Here is a 20,516-nt window from a genome sequence, read left to right as displayed (position 1 = left end):
TCAAAACTGAGCAGAAGGGTGCATAGGTCACTGATCTAAGACCACTTCTGCAGCGTGATTTGCCTCTGGATATCGTTGGCCCAGGCTATACGTCATAACGTATTGCACCAGGGCACGTCGGTGCTGCCACAGTCGCTGCAACATGTGCATAGTTGAATTCCACCATGTGGGTACATCGCATTTCAGCCGGTGAACTGGCAGGCCCAATGACTTCTATAGAGATGTAAGTCGTTGAGCTGCAAGATGCGAATGGCGGAAGTGAGCACACAGCGACCGTGCCCTCTGCGGAACCCATCTAGTCCAGGATAGTTGGATAAAAATTGCTGGACAACCAGGTTCAAAACGTGAGCCATACAAGGCACGTGTGTGACATTGCCCCGGCGAAGGGCCGCACCCAGGTTTGCAGCATTGTCGCACACGGCCTTCCCTGGCTGCAGGTTGAGTGGAGACAACCATTGATGGAACTCTGTCTCCAGAACGGACCACAACTCCTCAGCTGTGTGACTCACATTTCCCAGGCATTTCAATGTAAATGCAGCGCCCCAGAGTCCTGGTCATTGCAGTAATGTCATTCTTCCACCAGGGGGAGTGATGTTACGACTGATGGCACCAAAGGAGTTCACCCTACCAGGTATCACAAAACACACAACACACTTCACACTCCAGTCCACCAGGGGAAGCAAAGGTTCTATCTACTAGGCCACTCCTCACATTAGGGTAAAACTGGTGGGTTGGATAGAAAGTTAGGCAGAAGGTAGTAGGAGAAGCTGACTGGAGGGAGTAGGAGTAAGAAGGGAGAAACATCAGAGGCTCAGCAAGACAGAAAGACACGGAGCTGCACCTGTCCCACGTGCGGCAGCATCCTAAGAAAGGATAAGAAAGGAATTGCATTGTAGGGAGTGAGAAACGAAGTCATAGCACAAGGAGAACAAAAACCAGAAGGAGTCCTGTCCTGTGAGAGACTGTCTCCTTCTGGAGCGTGGACCGGTGGCCGGAACACAGAGGGAGTAATAGACTCTACGCTTTACTTCAGAGACCGGCAGGGCAGTCAATTCCAAGTTGGCTGTCCGACCTTAATACCTAAGAAGACATAGGTGGCAAATTGTGGAGGCCAGGGCGTCTCTAGAGTTCCTGTAAAAAGCCTCAGGCCATCCGTCATATGGGTTTGTCCGATCCATACCATCTGGGGGACAGAGAGGAAGACATAACATCTACAAAAGTTGTGAGGACCTTACCGAGTTGCTCAGCAGGGAGGTACTACAACACACGGCGCTAGTAGGAAGGCGACTGATTTCCACCTGGATAAGGGGACTCTGGAATTGTCATCAGACCGGCTGGACTCTGCCTACCCTGTCATCCGACACTCTGGACTGTGGATGCTGAGGCCTTCAGTAAAGGTAAAGACACTGCACCCATTGTGTCCTCGCTATTCACTGCACCTTACATCATCCTCCATCATCCTCCATCACCATCTATACTTCTGGGAAGCCATGGGGAAACACTTCGCCTGTGGGAAGGTATTCCATCTAGCTGCCATCACATCACCCCAGCGGACCCCTAAGCAGCATCGGTCACCCTGACCAAATACCACAGGTGGCGTCATGATCTCTGCCTTTTAAGTGGGCGCCCCTCATAGGGCCACGGTCCGGGTCGGGCCACCGTGACATCCTCGCTGAAGGAACTGAAGGACCCGGTACTGAGTACCCCATTGCCCTTACGTGGGGGCGCCGCATAAACACCGCCTGTTACCATTGAGCCCTGGTGACAGCATAGTAAGGAGGTGTGCAGGATTCCTTCTGCGCAGTTAGAACGCGGGTGGCATTATCAGACAGGCTTTGGGTGCAGGTGGAGGACCGAGAGGAGGTTGAGGAGGCAGAAGCAGTGGAGGAACTTCTAGATACAGAGGATCGACGAGCAACTCCTGGGGACGGCAAGACTTGGACAGCAGCCCCTTCTCCTGATGTCACCATAGTTACCCAGTGCCCAGTCACCGACATGTAACGTCCCTGTCCATGTCTACTCGTCCAAGTGTCTGTGATTAAATGCACCCAGTCACACACAGAGTTTCTCAAGGAAGTGGTGATGTTGTGTGTGACATGTGTTGTGAATTCTGTGGCTGAATTCACTCCTGTGGTCACAAGTGGTACTGCAGCTTCTGAGCTTCCTCCCTCAGGTGTTCTGGTGAGCTCGTTAACTGCTTCATTACTTAACTCCGCCTGATGCTGCTATCCTTGCTCCTTGTCAATGTTTCAGTGTTGGATCTGAGCTTCTCCTGATTGTTCCTGTGACCTGCTGCTCTGTATAGCTAAGTGCTTTTTGCTTTTTTGTTGCTTTTTTTCTGTCCAGCTTGTCTTTTGTTTTGCTGGAAGCTCTGAGACGCAAAGGGTGTACCGCCGTGCCGTTAGTTCGGCACGGTGGTTTTTTTTGCCCCCTTTGCGTGGTTTTGCTTTAGGGTTTTTTGTAGACTGCAAAGTTCGCTTTACTGTCCTCGCTCTGTCCTAGAATATCGGGCCCCACTTTGCTGAATCTATTTCATCCCTACGTTTTGTCTTTTCATCTTACTCACAGTCATTATATGTGGGGGGCTGCCTTTTCCTTTGGGGAATTTCTCTGGGGCAAGTCAGGCCTATTTTTCTATCTTCAGGCTAGCTAGTTTCTTAGGCTGTGCCGAGTTGCCTAGGTAGTTGTTAGGCGCAATCCACAGCCGCTTTTAGTTGTGTTTAGGATAGGATCAGGTGTGCAGTCTACAGAGTTTCCACGTCTCAGAGCTCGTTCTTGTATTTTTGGGTGTTTGTCAGATCACTGTGTGCGCTCTGATCGCTAAGCACACTGTGTTTCTGGATTGCCTTCATAACACCTGTCATTAGCAAACATAACAGTACAAGGAGCCAAACTAATGATTCTCAATAGAGGGAAAGAAAAAGTTCTGACATCATTTTTTTTTTTTTTTTTTCTGCTCTGTGTTCACTTTTTTTTTCCCCTAGACATTTGGGTGATTCTGGACACAGGTGTGGACATGGATATTCAGGGTCTGTGCTCTTCAATGGATAATCTCGTTATAAATGTACAAAAAATTCAAGATACTATTGATCAGAAATCTATGTTAGAACCAAGAATTCCTATTCCTGATTTGTTTTTTGGAGATAGAACTAAGTTTCTAAGTTTCAAAAATAATTGTAAGCTATTTCTGGCCTTGAAACCTCATTCTTCTGGTAATCCTATTCAACAGGTTTTGATTATTATTTCTTTTTTGCGCGGCGACCCTCAAGACTGGGCATTTTCTCTTGCGCCAGGAGACCCTGCATTGAGTTGTGTCGATGCGTTTTTCCTGGCGCTCGGATTGCTGTACGATGAGCCTAATTCAGTGGACCAGGCTGAGAAAAATTTGCTGGCTTTGTGCCAGGGTCAGGATGATATAGAAGTATATTGTCATAAATTTAGGAAATGGTCAGTACTCACTCAGTGGAATGAATCTGCGCTGGCAGCTTTGTTCAGAAAGGGTCTCTCTGAGGCTCTTAAGGATGTCATGGTGGGATTTCCTATGCCTGCTGGTTTGTATGAGTCTTTGTCTTTGGCCATTCAGATCGGTCGACGCTTGCGCGAGCGTAAATCTGTGCACCATTTGGCGGTACTGCCTGAGGTTAAACCTGAGCCTATGCAGTGCGATAGGACTATGACTAGAGTTGAACGGCAGGAATACAGACGTCTGAATGGTCTGTGTTTCTACTGTGGTGATTCCACTCATGCTATTTCTGATTGTCCTAAGCGCACTAAGCGGTCCGCTAGGTCTGCCGTCATTGGTACTGTACAGTCCAAATTCCTTCTGTCCATTACCTTGATATGCTCTTTGTCGTCGTTTTCTGTCATGGCGTTTGTGGATTCGGGCGCTGCCTTGAATCTGATGGATTTGGATTATGCTAAACGTTGTGGGTTTTTCTTGGAGCCTTTGCGGTGTCCTATTCCATTGAGAGGAATTGATGCTACACCTTTGGCCAAGAATAAACCTCAATACTGGGCCCAGCTGACCATGTGCATGGCTCCTGCACATCAGGAAGTTATTCGCTTTCTGGTGTTGCATAATCTGCATGATGTGGTCGTGTTGGGGTTGCCATGGCTACAAACCCATAATCCAGTATTGGATTGGAACTCTATGTCGGTATCCAGCTGGGGTTGTCAGGGGGTACATGGTGATGTTCCATTTTTGTCGATTTCGTCATCCACCCCTTCTGAGGTCCCAGAGTTCTTGTCTGATTATCAGGATGTATTTGAAGAGCCCAAGTCCGATGCTCTACCTCCGCATAGGGATTGTGATTGTGCTATCAATTTGATTCCTGGTAGTAAATTCCCTAAAGGTCGATTATTTAATTTATCCGTGCCCGAACACGCCGCTATGCGCAGTTATGTGAAGGAATCCCTGGAGAAGGGACATATTCGCCCATCGTCATCACCACTGGGAGCAGGGTTCTTCTTTGTAGCCAAGAAGGATGGTTCGCTGAGACCGTGTATTGATTACCGCCTTCTTAATAAGATCACTGTTAAATTTCAGTATCCCTTGCCATTGTTATCTGACTTGTTTGCTCGGATTAAGGGGGCTAGTTGGTTCACTAAGATAGATCTTCGTGGTGCGTATAATCTGGTGAGAATCAGGCAAGGAGATGAATGGAAAACTGCATTCAATACGCCCGAGGGTCATTTTGAGTATCTAGTGATGCCGTTCGGACTTGCCAATGCTCCATCTGTGTTTCAGTCTTTTATGCATGACATCTTCCGTGAGTATCTGGATAAATTCCTGATTGTTTACTTGGATGACATTTTGATCTTCTCAGATGATTGGGAGTCTCATGTGAAGCAGGTCAGAATGGTTTTTCAGGTCCTGCGTGCTAAATCTTTGTTTGTGAAGGGATCAAAGTGTCTCTTCGGTGTGCAGAAAGTTTCATTTTTGGGGTTCATCTTTACCCCTTCTACTATCGAGATGGATCCAGTTAAGGTCCAAGCCATCCAGGATTGGATTCAGCCGACATCTCTGAAAAGTCTGCAAAAGTTCCTGGGCTTTGCTAATTTTTATCGTCGCTTCATCTGTAATTTTTCTAGCATTGCCAAACCATTGACCGATTTGACCAAGAAGGGTGCTGATTTGGTTAATTGGTCTTCTGCTGCTGTGGAAGCTTTTCAGGAGTTGAAGCGTCATTTTTGTTCTGCCCCTGTGTTGTGTCAGCCAGATGTTTCTCTTCCGTTCCAGGTCGAGGTTGATGCTTCTGAGATTGGAGCAGGGGCGGTTTTGTCACAGAGAGGTTCTGATTGCTCAGTGATGAAACCATGTGCTTTCTTTTCCAGGAAGTTTTCGCCCGCTGAGCGTAATTATGATGTGGGCAATCGAGAGTTGCTGGCCATGAAGTGGGCATTCGAGGAGTGGCGTCATTGGCTTGAAGGAGCTAAGCATCGCGTGGTGGTATTGACTGATCATAAGAACTTGACTTATCTCGAGTCTGCCAAGCGCTTGAATCCTAGACAGGCCCGTTGGTCGTTATTTTTTGCCCGCTTCGACTTTGTGATTTCGTACCTTCCGGGCTCTAAAAATGTGAAGGCGGATGCTCTGTCTAGGAGTTTTGTGCCCGACTCTCCGGGTTTATCTGAGCCAGCGGGTATCCTCAAGGAAGGAGTCATTGTGTCTGCCATCTCCCCTGATTTGCGGCGGGTGCTGCAAAAATTTCAGGCGAATAAACCTGATCGTTGTCCAGCAGAGAAACTGTTCGTCCCTGATAGGTGGACTAATAAACTTATCTCTGAACTTCATTGTTCGGTGTTGGCTGGTCATCCTGGAATCTTTGGTACCAGAGAGTTAGTGGCTAGATCCTTCTGGTGGCCATCTCTGTCACGGGATGTACGTACTTTTGTGCAGTCCTGTGGGATTTGTGCTAGGGCTAAGCCCTGCTGTTCTCGTGCCAGTGGGTTGCTTTTGCCCTTGCCGGTCCCAAAGAGGCCTTGGACACATATTTCAATGGATTTCATTTCTGACCTTCCCGTTTCTCAAAAGATGTCAGTCATTTGGGTGGTCTGTGATCGCTTTTCTAAAATGGTCCATCTGGTGCCCTTGGCTAAATTGCCTTCCTCCTCTGATTTGGTACCTTTGTTCTTTCAGCATGTGGTTCGGTTGCATGGCATTCCTGAGAATATTGTTTCTGACAGAGGTTCCCAGTTTGTTTCAAGGTTTTGGCGAGCCTTTTGTGGTAGGATGGGCATTGACCTATCCTTTTCCTCGGCTTTCCATCCTCAGACTAATGGCCAGACCGAACGAACCAATCAGACCTTGGAAACATATCTGAGATGTTTTGTTTCTGCAGACCAGGATGATTGGGTGTCCTTTTTGCCGTTGGCTGAGTTCGCCCTTAATAATCGGGCCAGCTCGGCTACCTTGGTTTCTCCATTTTTTTGCAATTCTGGGTTCCATCCTCGTTTCTCTTCAGGACAGGTTGAGTCTTCGGACTGTCCTGGTGTGGATTCTGTGGTGGATAGGTTGCAGCAGATCTGGACTCAGGTAGTGGACAATTTGATCTTGTCCCAGGAGAAAGCTCAACTTTTCGCTAATCGCAGACGCCGTGTGGGTCCCCGACTTCGTGTTGGGGATCTGGTTTGGTTATCTTCTCGTCATATTCCTATGAAGGTTTCCTCTCCTAAATTTAAACCTCGTTTTATTGGTTCGTATAGGATTTCTGAGGTTCTCAATCCTGTGTCTTTTCGTTTGACCCTCCCAGACTCCTTTTCCATACATAATGTATTCCATAGGTCGTTGTTGCGGAGATACGTGGCACCTATGGTTCCATCTGTTGAGCCTCCTGCCCCGGTTTTGGTGGAGGGGGAATTGGAGTATATTGTGGAGAATATTTTGGATTCTCGTGTTTCTAGACGGAAACTCCAGTATCTGGTTAAATGGAAGGGTTATGCTCAGGAAGATAATTCCTGGGTTTTTGCCTCTGATGTTCATGCTTCCGATCTTGTTCGTGCCTTTCATGCGGCTCATCCTGCTCGGCCTGGGGGCTCTAGTGAGGGTTCGGTGACCCCTCCTCAAGGGGGGGGTACTGTTGTGAATTCTGTGGCTGAATTCACTCCTGTGGTCACAAGTGGTACTGCAGCTTCTGAGCTTCCTCCCTCAGGTGTTCTGGTGAGCTCGTTAACTGCTTCATTACTTAACTCCGCCTGATGCTGCTATCCTTGCTCCTTGTCAATGTTTCAGTGTTGGATCTGAGCTTCTCCTGATTGTTCCTGTGACCTGCTGCTCTGTATAGCTAAGTGCTTTTTGCTTTTTTGTTGCTTTTTTTCTGTCCAGCTTGTCTTTTGTTTTGCTGGAAGCTCTGAGACGCAAAGGGTGTACCGCCGTGCCGTTAGTTCGGCACGGTGGTTTTTTTTGCCCCCTTTGCGTGGTTTTGCTTTAGGGTTTTTTGTAGACTGCAAAGTTCGCTTTACTGTCCTCGCTCTGTCCTAGAATATCGGGCCCCACTTTGCTGAATCTATTTCATCCCTACGTTTTGTCTTTTCATCTTACTCACAGTCATTATATGTGGGGGGCTGCCTTTTCCTTTGGGGAATTTCTCTGGGGCAAGTCAGGCCTATTTTTCTATCTTCAGGCTAGCTAGTTTCTTAGGCTGTGCCGAGTTGCCTAGGTAGTTGTTAGGCGCAATCCACAGCCGCTTTTAGTTGTGTTTAGGATAGGATCAGGTGTGCAGTCTACAGAGTTTCCACGTCTCAGAGCTCGTTCTTGTATTTTTGGGTATTTGTCAGATCACTGTGTGCGCTCTGATCGCTAAGCACACTGTGTTTCTGGATTGCCTTCATAACACCTGTCATTAGCAAACATAACAGACATGCTGGTGTAGCGCAGGCACAACTTTCTTTGAGAAGTATTGGCGCCTGGGCATCTGGTACTGGGGCACTGCGACGGACATAAGGTCTCAAAATTCCTCTGTCTCCACCAGGTGGAAAGGCAGCATTTCTGTAGCCAACAGCTTGCAGATGGTGAAATTCAACCTCTTAGCTTTGTCATGGCTAGGAGGAAATGGTCTTTTACTTGTCCACATCTGAGGGACTGAGGGCTGGCTGCCGTGCTTTTGACGGAGTTGAGTAGGGTGTCCCCGAAAAACTGCTGGTCTGTGTGGAAGGTGCAGGCGGAGATGTTATGTTGCCTTGATCAAAATGTGGTCTTGATGTCAGAAAGCGCTCAACACCAGCAGGTGTTTCCGTGTTTCCACTTGCAAATGTCCTGACCACCTGCCAATCACATTGGCTGTTGCGGGTAAAGAGGTGGAAGGTCTGTGTCCAAAACCATGTGCGACTGCTGTCACCACAGTCACAGAGGATGAAGAGGACGCGGAGGCACTTGATGGGGCAGACGGTGGTTGACCCGGCCCACTAGGCCGCATTGTAGCACAGTGAGCTTCCCATTGCAACTTATGCCTCACATCCATGTGACGGTTCATTCATGAAGTACTCAAACTAGTCATTTTTTGGCCTCTACTGAGATTTTGGAGACAAATCTTAAAGACAACATGAGTTGGGTCATCCTTTGCGATATCAAAAAATGCCCAGGCTATGCAAGGCTTAGAGCTCATGCTACCTGAAGAGCCACCACGACTTCTGCTCAGAGGCACAGTTGGGGTTGAGGATGCAGTTGTTGACGTGCTTCCAGTACTCCTTCTCTGTCCAGGAAGGCGCAACCTAACATCGTCGTCAGACTCGTCACTAGCATCCTCCTCCTCTGCTGACCTCATGGACTGGAGGACTGTGGGTTGACAGTAAGTGCGGTCTCCAACCTCGTCATCATCATCCTTTGTGCTCTCACACCTGTCATCCTCAGAGCCAAACTCTTCCTGCCCTGACCGAAAAGTCAAGTTTTCGTTCCAATCAGGTATCTCAGTCTCATCATCATGTTCCTCATTGTCTCCACCAACAGGAGTTACAGTTTGGGAACGAGGGTCTACATTATGCTCAGAACTTTCTTCATCTGGGCCTGGATCTGACTCGCAAAGATTCTGGGCATCAGTGCAGATCCTTTCCTTGTCTGGATTCACAGCAGCTCTGGAGCAGACCTCTGATTCCCAGGCTATAGTATGAGTAAACAGCTCTGCAGACTCAACCATCTGTGCTACCCCATACTCAGACGGGTGGCTGGAGACTTGGGAGCTGTGAGGAAGCAAGTGCGATTGGGTTGACACCTCTGAGGACTGGAGTAGTTATGATTTTGAAGTTGACATGGAGGAGAGCCCACTTGAACGAGCACTTGATATCCGTTCAAGCACCTGCTGTTTTTGCTCCTCATCTGGAATTTTTATCTATGCTTGTAGCGATGGTCATAAGAAAGGGATCATATCAGATTGTCCACGAAAAGAAGTAAACATCTTACTTTAGCTGGAAGATGGTCTTTCTTCTGCAGATGTTACTGTTGCTTTACCACCTACCCCACAGACACAACTTTTTTCCCTTTCCAACACGCCTATTCCCCTTTCCACCAGCAGCAGGCCTTTTGCCTCTCATTTTGGTGCTTAACTAATTGGCAACTCTGTATCTGTAGTTGTTGGCACAAAAAACGATGGATGAAAACCGAGCAGAACTGAGTGGCCAAACTGTGGTACTAGGCCCAAAAGGATTTACTGGGTTAGATGCAGTAAAAATTTAGATACAGAGGCGGTGTAGCTAGCTTCACAGGCGGGCTACTCCGCTGACGTGCAGACACTGCTCCTAGGCCCAAAACTATTTACTGGGTTAGATGCAGTCAAAATTTAGATGCACAGGTGGTGTAGTTAGCTTCACAGACGGGCTTCTCCGCTGATGTGCAGACACTGCTCCTAGGCCCAAAAAGATTTACTGGGTTAGATGTAGTAAAAATTTAGATACACAGGTGGTGTAGCTAGTTTCACAGGCGGGCTACTTCGCTGATGTGCAGACACTGCTACTAAGCCCAAAACGATTTCCTGGGTTAGATGCAGTAAAAATTTACATACACAGGTGGTGTAGCTAGCTTCACAGGCGGGCTACTCAGATGACTACCAGACAATGCTACTAGCCCAAAAGGATTGGCTGAGCTAGATTACACCAAATGCTGTGATAAACACTTGCACAGCACTGGCACTGGCAATATCCTAAGTCATATTGCAAGACTCGCTAAAGGGTTGATTGTGACTTGTAGGATCACTACTTCCAACAGGTGGCGCTATAGAGTTCAAGTGCTCTTTCTCTCTGAAGAGGCAATTTACAAAAAGGGGAAAACAATGTAAACATTGCTGTTACTACCAGATACGATGTTACTGTTACGGTTTGAGTGATGACTCGATAGTCCCACGGTTGGCAAGTTAGAACTCAGAGATTCACTACGTGCACCACTGGTGTTTTTTGGAAAAGCAGATGTAAGATTCTGTAACAGTCTCTGCTGATACTCCTGCATGCGTGAATCCCTTTCTATGGCAGGAATTATTTCAGCAAATTTACTTTTGTACCGGGGATCTAAGAGTGTGGCAACCCAGTAGTCGGTATTACTTCGGATTCTGACAATCCGAGGGTCATGTTGCAGGTAGTGCAGCACGAAGGCACTCGTGTCTTGCACATCCAGGAGGACCAAGTCCTTGTTGTCTTGGTGGCGGCGAGGTGAGAATCATGCTTCCTTCCTCTGCCCTCTCCCCCCAACCTCGCACAACAGAAATTTGATCAAGGTCTCCCTCATCTGATGAGACTTCCATGCCCAGCGCCAGTTCGTCCTCCACTTCTTCCTCACCTCCTGCACCTTCCTCAACAGTTTTGCTACTACCATGCGCCCTCTGTAATCCCTCTCCCCCAGCCTCCAATGCCAGCCACCTTGGTGCTGCCGACCGTCTGGACCTTGGAGATATTGTCCCTTCCGCATACGACTCCTCCAGTTCCTCCTCCTCCTCTTGTTCCACCACCTGACTCCGAATACTGTTTAAAGTGTGCTCCTGCATGTAAATCACCGGAATAGTCATGCTGATAATGGCATCGTCAGCACTAAACATCTTAGTCGCTATTTCAAAACTGAGCAGAAGGGTGCATAGGTCACTGATCTAAGACCACTTCTGCAGTGTGATTTGCCTCTGGATATCGTTGGCCCAGGCTATACGTCATAATGTATTGCACCAGGGCACGTCGGTGCTGCCACAGTCGCTGCAACATGTGCATAGTTGAATTCCACCATGTGGGTACATCGCATTTCAGCCGGTGAACTGGCAGGCCCAATGACTTCTATAGAGATGTAAGTCGTTGAGCTGCAAGATGCGAATGGCGGAAGTGAGCACACAGCGACCGTGCCCTCTGCGGAACCCATCTAGTCCAGGATAGTTGGATAAAAATTGCTGGACAACCAGGTTCAAAACGTGAGCCATACAAGGCACGTGTGTGACATTGCCCCGGCGAAGGGCCGCACCCAGGTTTGCAGCATTGTCGCACACGGCCTTCCCTGGCTGCAGGTTGAGTGGAGACAACCATTGATGGAACTCTGTCTCCAGAACGGACCACAACTCCTCAGCTGTGTGACTCACATTTCCCAGGCATTTCAATGTAAATGCAGCGCCCCAGAGTCCTGGTCATTGCAGTAATGTCATTCTTCCACCAGGGGGAGTGATGTTACGACTGATGGCACCAAAGGAGTTCACCCTACCAGGTATCACAAAACACACAACACACTTCACACTCCAGTCCACCAGGGGAAGCAAAGGTTCTATCTACTAGGCCACTCCTCACATTAGGGTAAAACTGGTGGGTTGGATAGAAAGTTAGGCAGAAGGTAGTAGGAGAAGCTGACTGGAGGGAGTAGGAGTAAGAAGGGAGAAACATCAGAGGCTCAGCAAGACAGAAAGACACGGAGCTGCACCTGTCCCACGTGCGGCAGCATCCTAAGAAAGGATAAGAAAGGAATTGCATTGTAGGGAGTGAGAAACGAAGTCATAGCACAAGGAGAACAAAAACCAGAAGGAGTCCTGTCCTGTGAGAGACTGTCTCCTTCTGGAGCGTGGACCGGTGGCCGGAACACAGAGGGAGTAATAGACTCTACGCTTTACTTCAGAGACCGGCAGGGCAGTCAATTCCAAGTTGGCTGTCCGACCTTAATACCTAAGAAGACATAGGTGGCAAATTGTGGAGGCCAGGGCGTCTCTAGAGTTCCTGTAAAAAGCCTCAGGCCATCCGTCATATGGGTTTGTCCTATCCATACCATCTGGGGGACAGAGAGGAAGACATAACATCTACAAAAGTTGTGAGGACCTTACCGAGTTGCTCAGCAGGGAGGTACTACAACACACGGCGCTAGTAGGAAGGCGACTGATTTCCACCTGGATAAGGGGACTCTGGAATTGTCATCAGACCGGCTGGACTCTGCCTACCCTGTCATCCGACACTCTGGACTGTGGATGCTGAGGCCTTCAGTAAAGGTAAAGACACTGCACCCATTGTGTCCTCGCTATTCACTGCACCTTACATCATCCTCCATCATCCTCCATCACCATCTATACTTCTGGGAAGCCATGGGGAAACACTTCGCCTGTGGGAAGGTATTCCATCTAGCTGCCATCACATCACCCCAGCGGACCCCTAAGCAGCATCGGTCACCCTGACCAAATACCACAGGTGGCGTCATGATCTCTGCCTTTTAAGTGGGCGCCCCTCATAGGGCCACGGTCCGGGTCGGGCCACCGTGACATCCTCGCTGAAGGAACTGAAGGACCCGGTACTGAGTACCCCATTGCCCTTACGTGGGGGCACCGCATAAACACCGCCTGTTACCATTGAGCCCTGGTGACAGCATAGTAAGGAGGTGTGCAGGATTCCTTCTGCGCAGTTAGAACGCGGGTGGCATTATCAGACAGGCTTTGGGTGCAGGTGGAGGACCGAGAGGAGGTTGAGGAGGCAGAAGCAGTGGAGGAACTTCTAGATACAGAGGATCGACGAGCAACTCCTGGGGACGGCAAGACTTGGACAGCAGCCCCTTCTCCTGATGTCACCATAGTTACCCAGTGCCCAGTCACCGACATGTAACGTCCCTGTCCATGTCTACTCGTCCAAGTGTCTGTGATTAAATGCACCCAGTCACACACAGAGTTTCTCAAGGAAGTGGTGATGTTGTGTGTGACATGCTGGTGTAGCGCAGGCACAACTTTCTTTGAGAAGTATTGGCGCCTGGGCATCTGGTACTGGGGCACTGCGACGGACATAAGGTCTCAAAATTCCTCTGTCTCCACCAGGCGGAAAGGCAGCATTTCTGTAGCCAACAGCTTGCAGATGGTGAAATTCAACCTCTTAGCTTTGTCATGGCTAGGAGGAAATGGTCTTTTACTTGTCCACATCTGAGGGACTGAGGGCTGGCTGCCGTGCTTTTGACGGAGTTGAGTAGGGTGTCCCCGAAAAACTGCTGGTCTGTGTGGAAGGTGCAGGCGGAGATGTTATGTTGCCTTGATCAAAATGTGGTCTTGATGTCAGAAAGCGCTCAACACCAGCAGGTGTTTCCGTGTTTCCACTTGCAAATGTCCTGACCACCTGCCAATCACATTGGCTGTTGCGGGTAAAGAGGTGGAAGGTCTGTGTCCAAAACCATGTGCGACTGCTGTCACCACAGTCACAGAGGATGAAGAGGACGCGGAGGCACTTGATGGGGCAGACGGTGGTTGACCCGGCCCACTAGGCCGCATTGTAGCACAGTGAGCTTCCCATTGCAACTTATGCCTCACATCCATGTGACGGTTCATTCATGAAGTACTCAAACTAGTCATTTTTTGGCCTCTACTGAGATTTTGGAGACAAATCTTAAAGACAACATGAGTTGGGTTATCCTTTGCGATATCAAAAAATGCCCAGGCTATGCAAGGCTTAGAGCTCATGCTACCTGAAGAGCCACCACGACTTCTGCTCAGAGGCACAGTTGGGGTTGAGGATGCAGTTGTTGACGTGCTTCCAGTACTCCTTCTCTGTCCAGGAAGGCGCAACCTAACATCGTCGTCAGACTCGTCACTAGCATCCTCCTCCTCTGCTGACCTCATGGACTGGAGGACTGTGGGTTGACAGTAAGTGCGGTCTCCAACCTCGTCATCATCATCCTTTGTGCTCTCACACCTGTCATCCTCAGAGCCAAACTCTTCCTGCCCTGACCGAAAAGTCAAGTTTTCGTTCCAATCAGGTATCTCAGTCTCATCATCATGTTCCTCATTGTCTCCACCAACAGGAGTTACAGTTTGGGAACGAGGGTCTACATTATGCTCAGAACTTTCTTCATCTGGGCCTGGATCTGACTCGCAAAGATTCTGGGCATCAGTGCAGATCCTTTCCTTGTCTGGATTCACAGCAGCTCTGGAGCAGACCTCTGATTCCCAGGCTATAGTATGAGTAAACAGCTCTGCAGACTCAACCATCTGTGCTACCCCATACTCAGACGGGTGGCTGGAGACTTGGGAGCTGTGAGGAAGCAAGTGCGATTGGGTTGACACCTCTGAGGACTGGAGTAGTTATGATTTTGAAGTTGACATGGAGGAGAGCCCACTTGAACGAGCACTTGATATCCGTTCAAGCACCTGCTGTTTTTGCTCCTCATCTGGAATTTTTATCTATGCTTGTAGCGATGGTCATAAGAAAGGGATCATATCAGATTGTCCACGAAAAGAAGTAAACATCTTACTTTAGCTGGAAGATGGTCTTTCTTCTGCAGATGTTACTGTTGCTTTACCACCTACCCCACAGACACAACTTTTTTCCCTTTCCAACACGCCTATTCCCCTTTCCACCAGCAGCAGGCCTTTTGCCTCTCATTTTGGTGCTTAACTAATTGGCAACTCTGTATCTGTAGTTGTTGGCACAAAAAACGATGGATGAAAACCGAGCAGAACTGAGTGGCCAAACTGTGGTACTAGGCCCAAAAGGATTTACTGGGTTAGATGCAGTAAAAATTTAGATACAGAGGCGGTGTAGCTAGCTTCACAGGCGGGCTACTCCGCTGACGTGCAGACACTGCTCCTAGGCCCAAAACTATTTACTGGGTTAGATGCAGTCAAAATTTAGATGCACAGGTGGTGTAGTTAGCTTCACAGGCGGGCTTCTCCGCTGATGTGCAGACACTGCTCCTAGGCCCAAAAAGATTTACTGGGTTAGATGTAGTAAAAATTTAGATACACAGGTGGTGTAGCTAGTTTCACAGGCGGGCTACTTCGCTGATGTGCAGACACTGCTACTAAGCCCAAAACGATTTCCTGGGTTAGATGCAGTAAAAATTTACATACACAGGTGGTGTAGCTAGCTTCACAGGCGGGCTACTCAGATGACTACCAGACAATGCTACTAGCCCAAAAGGATTGGCTGAGCTAGATTACACCAAATGCTGGGATAAACACTTGCACAGCACTGGCACTGGCAATATCCTAAGTCATATTGCAAGACTCGCTAAAGGGTTGATTGGGACTTGTAGGATCACTACTTCCAACAGGTGGCGCTATAGAGTTCAAGTGCTCTTTCTCTCTGAAGAGGCAATTTACAAAAAGGGGAAAACAATGTAAAATATGTTTAGCTGTCCTTTGTAGTTATAAAAAAATGTAAAAAAGAGACATGTATATCTATTTTTCTTTCCATTTTTCCAATAAGCAAAAATAGTCAAAAATATCAGAACAAGAAAAAAATTGAGAGAAATTAAAAGGGAAAATGTGCCTGAAACTTCACAATAGAATCATTTTGCAATGTACAATGTTAAATATAACAACAATGCCCATGTGATCTTCCCTGTTAATTAACATTTATGAATGTTTTCTTTGTAGACTGACAGCAAAGGATGTTTCTCCAGATATATTGATCTTAAAAATTTTTATTTCACAACTGAAGTATTCAAACATTATTTTCAAGTCAAATCAAAACTGACAGAAGGCACCACAGGTAAGTGATCGGTGGGATACCCTGCAACAGTGATGACATTTTTAACAATAAAATTACCTTCACATAAAAATGAGTCGGTGACCCTCAAATCCATTTTAATTTACCTATACAGTAATATCAGAATTTATCCCGTATAAAAAATCAATCCAGCAAATCATCTGGAAAATAACTTTTAATAGGAATACAGTTAATGAACCTTGGGTATGGCTAAGAGCTCGGTGCACAGTTAAAGGGAACCTGTCACCTGAATTTGGCGGGACTGGTTTTGGGTCATATGGGCGGAGTTTTTGGGTGTTTGATTCACCTTTTCCTTACCTGCTGGCTGCATGCTGGCCGCAATATTGGATTGAAGTTCATTCTCTGTCCTCCGTAGTACACACCTGCGCAAAGTAATCTTACCTTGCGCAGGTGTGTACTATGGAGGACAGAGAATGAACTTCAATCCAATATTTCGGCCAGCATGCAGCCAGCGGGTAAGGAAAGGGTGAATCAAACACCTGAAAACTCCGCCCATATGACCCAAAACCAGTCCCGCCAAATTCAGGTGACAGGTTCCCTTTAAATCCTCTCATATTGTATGTTTAGAGCTGTCTTGCACTTTTGAGTGACAATGCAAATTTCCAAGAGTGAGTGCTGCCTGAACTTTACTTGTGTATGCGAACATTTGCACGAATGCTGCCTAAATCGGTCCGGCAGGTGCGAAAAACTAGCCTACCCACTATGTGCACCCAAGCAATGACACTGTGTCACGTGCTGCCCAGGCTCAGGCATTGTCAGTGTGCATGCACACCCTTGCGGGCTTAGTTCAGGCAGTGCTCACTCTGGCAAGCTAGAACTGTCAATCTGAGGCTGATGGAATCCTGAACATGTAAATGCTGCACCGAGCTCTTGGTTATGCCAAGGTTGCACTGAAGACCCCTCATTTGAATTAAGTTATTTTCTCAGGCCCTGTACTTTAACCCGTTCACCACATGCGCCGTACTAGTACCGCGCATGTCGTGTCTCCCCCTTTGATGTGGACTCCGGCACTGAGCCCACATCAAAGTCGCGACATGTCAGCTGTTTTGTACAGCTGACATGTGTGTGCAGTAGCGGCAGGTGGAATCACGATCCACCTGCCGCTATTAACTAGTTAAATGCCAATGTCAAACGCTGACAGCGGTATTTATCTACCGCTTCCAGCCACCAAGGTGGCACCGAAGACCCCTCATTTGAATTAAGTTATTTTCTCAGGCCCTGTACTTTAACAGGTACACTGCTTGTATGATTTACAGGGCTTCTCACAAAATTAGAATATCATCAAAAAGTGAATTTAAGTTCTTCAACAAAAAGTGAAACTCAAATATTATATAGAGTTGTTACAAACAGAGTGATCTACAGTATTTCAAGTGTTTATTTCTGTCAATGTTAATGATTATGGCTTACAGCCAATGAAACCCCAAAAGTCATCATCTAAGTAAAGCGTTCAATAAGGTCCCTTAGTCTGTTTCAGTAGGCTCCACAATCATGGGGAAGACTGCTGACTTGCCAGATGTCCAGAAGGCATTAATAAACAGACTCCACAAGGAGGGTAAGCCACAAAAGCAGGCCCAGATTAATAATCTGCTCAACTGGACATTTTCCCGCTGGGCCGAGATGTGGCTCTCCTTGTGGGCCATGGGCTGGCGGCACACGCTCTTCTGGCCGCTCGCCCGCTGATGCAGCCACCGGCCTGTTTTTCCTGCCGCCGGCCCTTCAAATCTGCTGGCACAGCAGTTTTACAGGTGCATGCGTGCAAGCAGCAGTCAGTGCTTGTGATGCACATAGCAGGGGTTAAGAACGTCCTGACGTAGATACGTCAGGACGTTGTTTGTGGGCGGGAAGAGCACGCTCTGCTCTCTCGCCCCTAGTTTCAGCAGTTGGGTCGAGTGTGAACATTATCAGGGACACACAGGGAGTCCCAGGAGCCTGGGAGGAATGGTGAATCTCCGGCAGAGCCGCTTCATCTACCCATCATGTACATCTGCGATGTGTGCACTGTGCAACACATGGTGGCATTTATTGCAGCGGATCAGGTGCAGTTTCTCTTTGAGATGTTAACCCTTTCCCTTCCAGCTGAGTTAATAATGGCAGTTGTCTTCTGTATCTGGAGGCTTCTTATCACAGAACAGGGTGGTCCGCAGCCATGAGGGGTCTGCTGTCATATCTGCCCTTATATTATGTGGTTGTTAACCCTTTATTGTGAGGATCTTTGTGTACGGAGTGGCCGCTGTCTGTACGAATAAAAATAGGTTTGATCTACTATGGTGGCCCTTAGGATGTGGCCAGGTAAGACGTACGCATGGATGGATGGTCAGACGCACGCATAAATGGATAGAGGGACATGCACATGGATGGATAGATGCATGGATGGATGGATATAGGGACTTACGTATGTATGGATGGTCAGATGCATGGATGGACGGACACATGTATGGATGGATGGATGGAAGGACTTATGGATGGATCGACGGATGGATGGATGTAGGGATGTACGTATGGATGCATGGTCAGACGCTTGTGCAAAGCAAAAAGTGGCTACTTTGAAGAACCTAGAATATAAGACATAATTTCAGTTGTTTCACACTTTTTTGTTAAGTATATAATTCCACAAGTGTTAATTCATAGTTTTGATGCCTTCAGTGTGAATTTACAATTTTCATAGACATGAAAATACAGAAAAATCTTTAAATGAGAAGGTGTGTCCAAACTTTTGGTCTGCACTGTATATATATATATATATATATATATGTGTATATATAATATATATCTAATATATAAAGCTGAATGTGTGTGTGTATGTGTGTATGTATGTATGTCCGGGATTGGCATCTGCACCGTCGCAGCTACAGCCACAAAATTTTGCACAGTTACACATCTGGACCCTGAGAGCATCATAGGCTATGTTGTGAGGCGAAATTTTAACCCCGCGCGTTACTATTCACCAAACAATTTTGCCCCTATCTACATAATGGGGAAAAAGTGAAAGGAAAAGTGTTGGAGGCATCGCAGCTACAGCCACAAAATTTTGCACAATCACACGTCTGGACCCCGAGAGCGTCATAGGCTATGTTGTGAGGTGAAATTTTAACCCCGCGCTTTCCAATTCACCAAACAATTTTGCCCCTATCTACATAATGGGGAAAAAGTGAAAGGAAAAGTGTTGGAGGCAAATTGACAGCTGCCAGATGTGAACAAGGGGGACTTAAAGAGTGAGAGCGATGGCACAAAAGAGTATATACCATACAGTTGCTAAGGTGGGGCCCCGACATGGGATACTCACCACACACGAGGATATGAACACACACACAAAATGCGCCACACACTACCACGTGCTTGAACACATATACCACCCTTAGCACACATTTCACCACACATACACCAACCTCGCCACATAATAGTCGAAACACAAAAGTCGCCGCTCAAAACTCGCCACGCGCAAAACTCGCCACGCGCAAAACTCGTAACGCGCAAAACTCGCCACATGCAAAACTAGGCTCACGCAAAACTCGCCACACGTGCAAAACTCACCTCAATGAAAACTCGCCACACGCAAAACTTGCACACGCGGAAAAATTGCCACATGCACAAAAGTTGCAACACATGCAAAAGTTGCCTCACACAAAACTTGCACATACTCAAAACGCACCACACATAAAACTCGCCACGCGCAAAACTCACCATGCGCAAAACTTGCTGCACACAACTTACTACACTAACCTGTCACATCCAACTCGACACACAAAAAATTGCTACACGCATGTCGCCACACAAAACTCATCTCACAAAAGTCGCTACATGCATGTCGCCACACGCAACTCAACACACACAACTTGACACATGAAACTCGCCCTAGAACACACACAAGTCTGGTATTATCCTTCAAAAATAAAAATCTGATTAATAAGCAGACAAACTACAAGAGCAACAACTGTACCATATAGGAAATACGGCAGCTTTCAGTCACATGACCTGTCTATTATGTGTATGTGTGAGCTAATATATACTGCCAGCGGGGAGGGCTTCCTCTTGGCTGGGGATTTATCAAGCTGCCAATTTAGCTTACAAATACTGAGTTAAAAATACTGAGCAAATAACGTGTGAACGAGGTCTATTACAGGAGGAGATGACACACAGATATATACTATATACAGGAGGAGATGACACACAGGTATATACTATATACAGGGGAGATGACACACACATATATACTATATACAGGGGAGATCACACACAGGTATATACTATATACAGGAGGAGATGACATACAGGTATATACTATATTCAGGAGGAGATGACACACACACATATATACTATATACAGGGGAGATGACACACAGGTATATACTATATACAGGAGGAGATGACACACTGGTGTATACTATATACAGGGGAGATGACATACAGTTACATACTATATACAGGGAAGATGACACACAGGTATATACTATATACAGGAGAAGATGACACACAGGTATATACTATATACAGGAGAAGATGACACACAGGTATATACTATATACAGGAAGAGATGACACACAGGTACATACACAGGGGAGCTATATACAGGGGAGATGACACACAGATGTATACTATAT

The 20,516-nt window shown here is 47.2% G+C and overlaps 1 protein-coding gene across 1 annotated transcript in view; it reads left to right on the top strand.

Moving 5' to 3' along the window:
- LOC138666840 (alpha-2-macroglobulin-like protein 1) overlaps positions 1-20,516 on the top strand; it is a 216,492-nt gene that overhangs the window by 36,008 nt on the left and 159,968 nt on the right. The window contains exon 6 of the mRNA XM_069755018.1: positions 15,786-15,900. Within this exon, the coding sequence (XP_069611119.1) occupies positions 15,786-15,900 (115 nt within the window). The remainder of the gene's footprint in view (positions 1-15,785; positions 15,901-20,516) is intronic.

Source organism: Ranitomeya imitator, chromosome 2 (assembly GCF_032444005.1).
Source record: "Ranitomeya imitator isolate aRanImi1 chromosome 2, aRanImi1.pri, whole genome shotgun sequence".
Lineage (NCBI taxonomy): Eukaryota > Metazoa > Chordata > Amphibia > Anura > Dendrobatidae > Ranitomeya > Ranitomeya imitator.
This window is presented reverse-complemented; position numbering and strand designations above follow the sequence as displayed.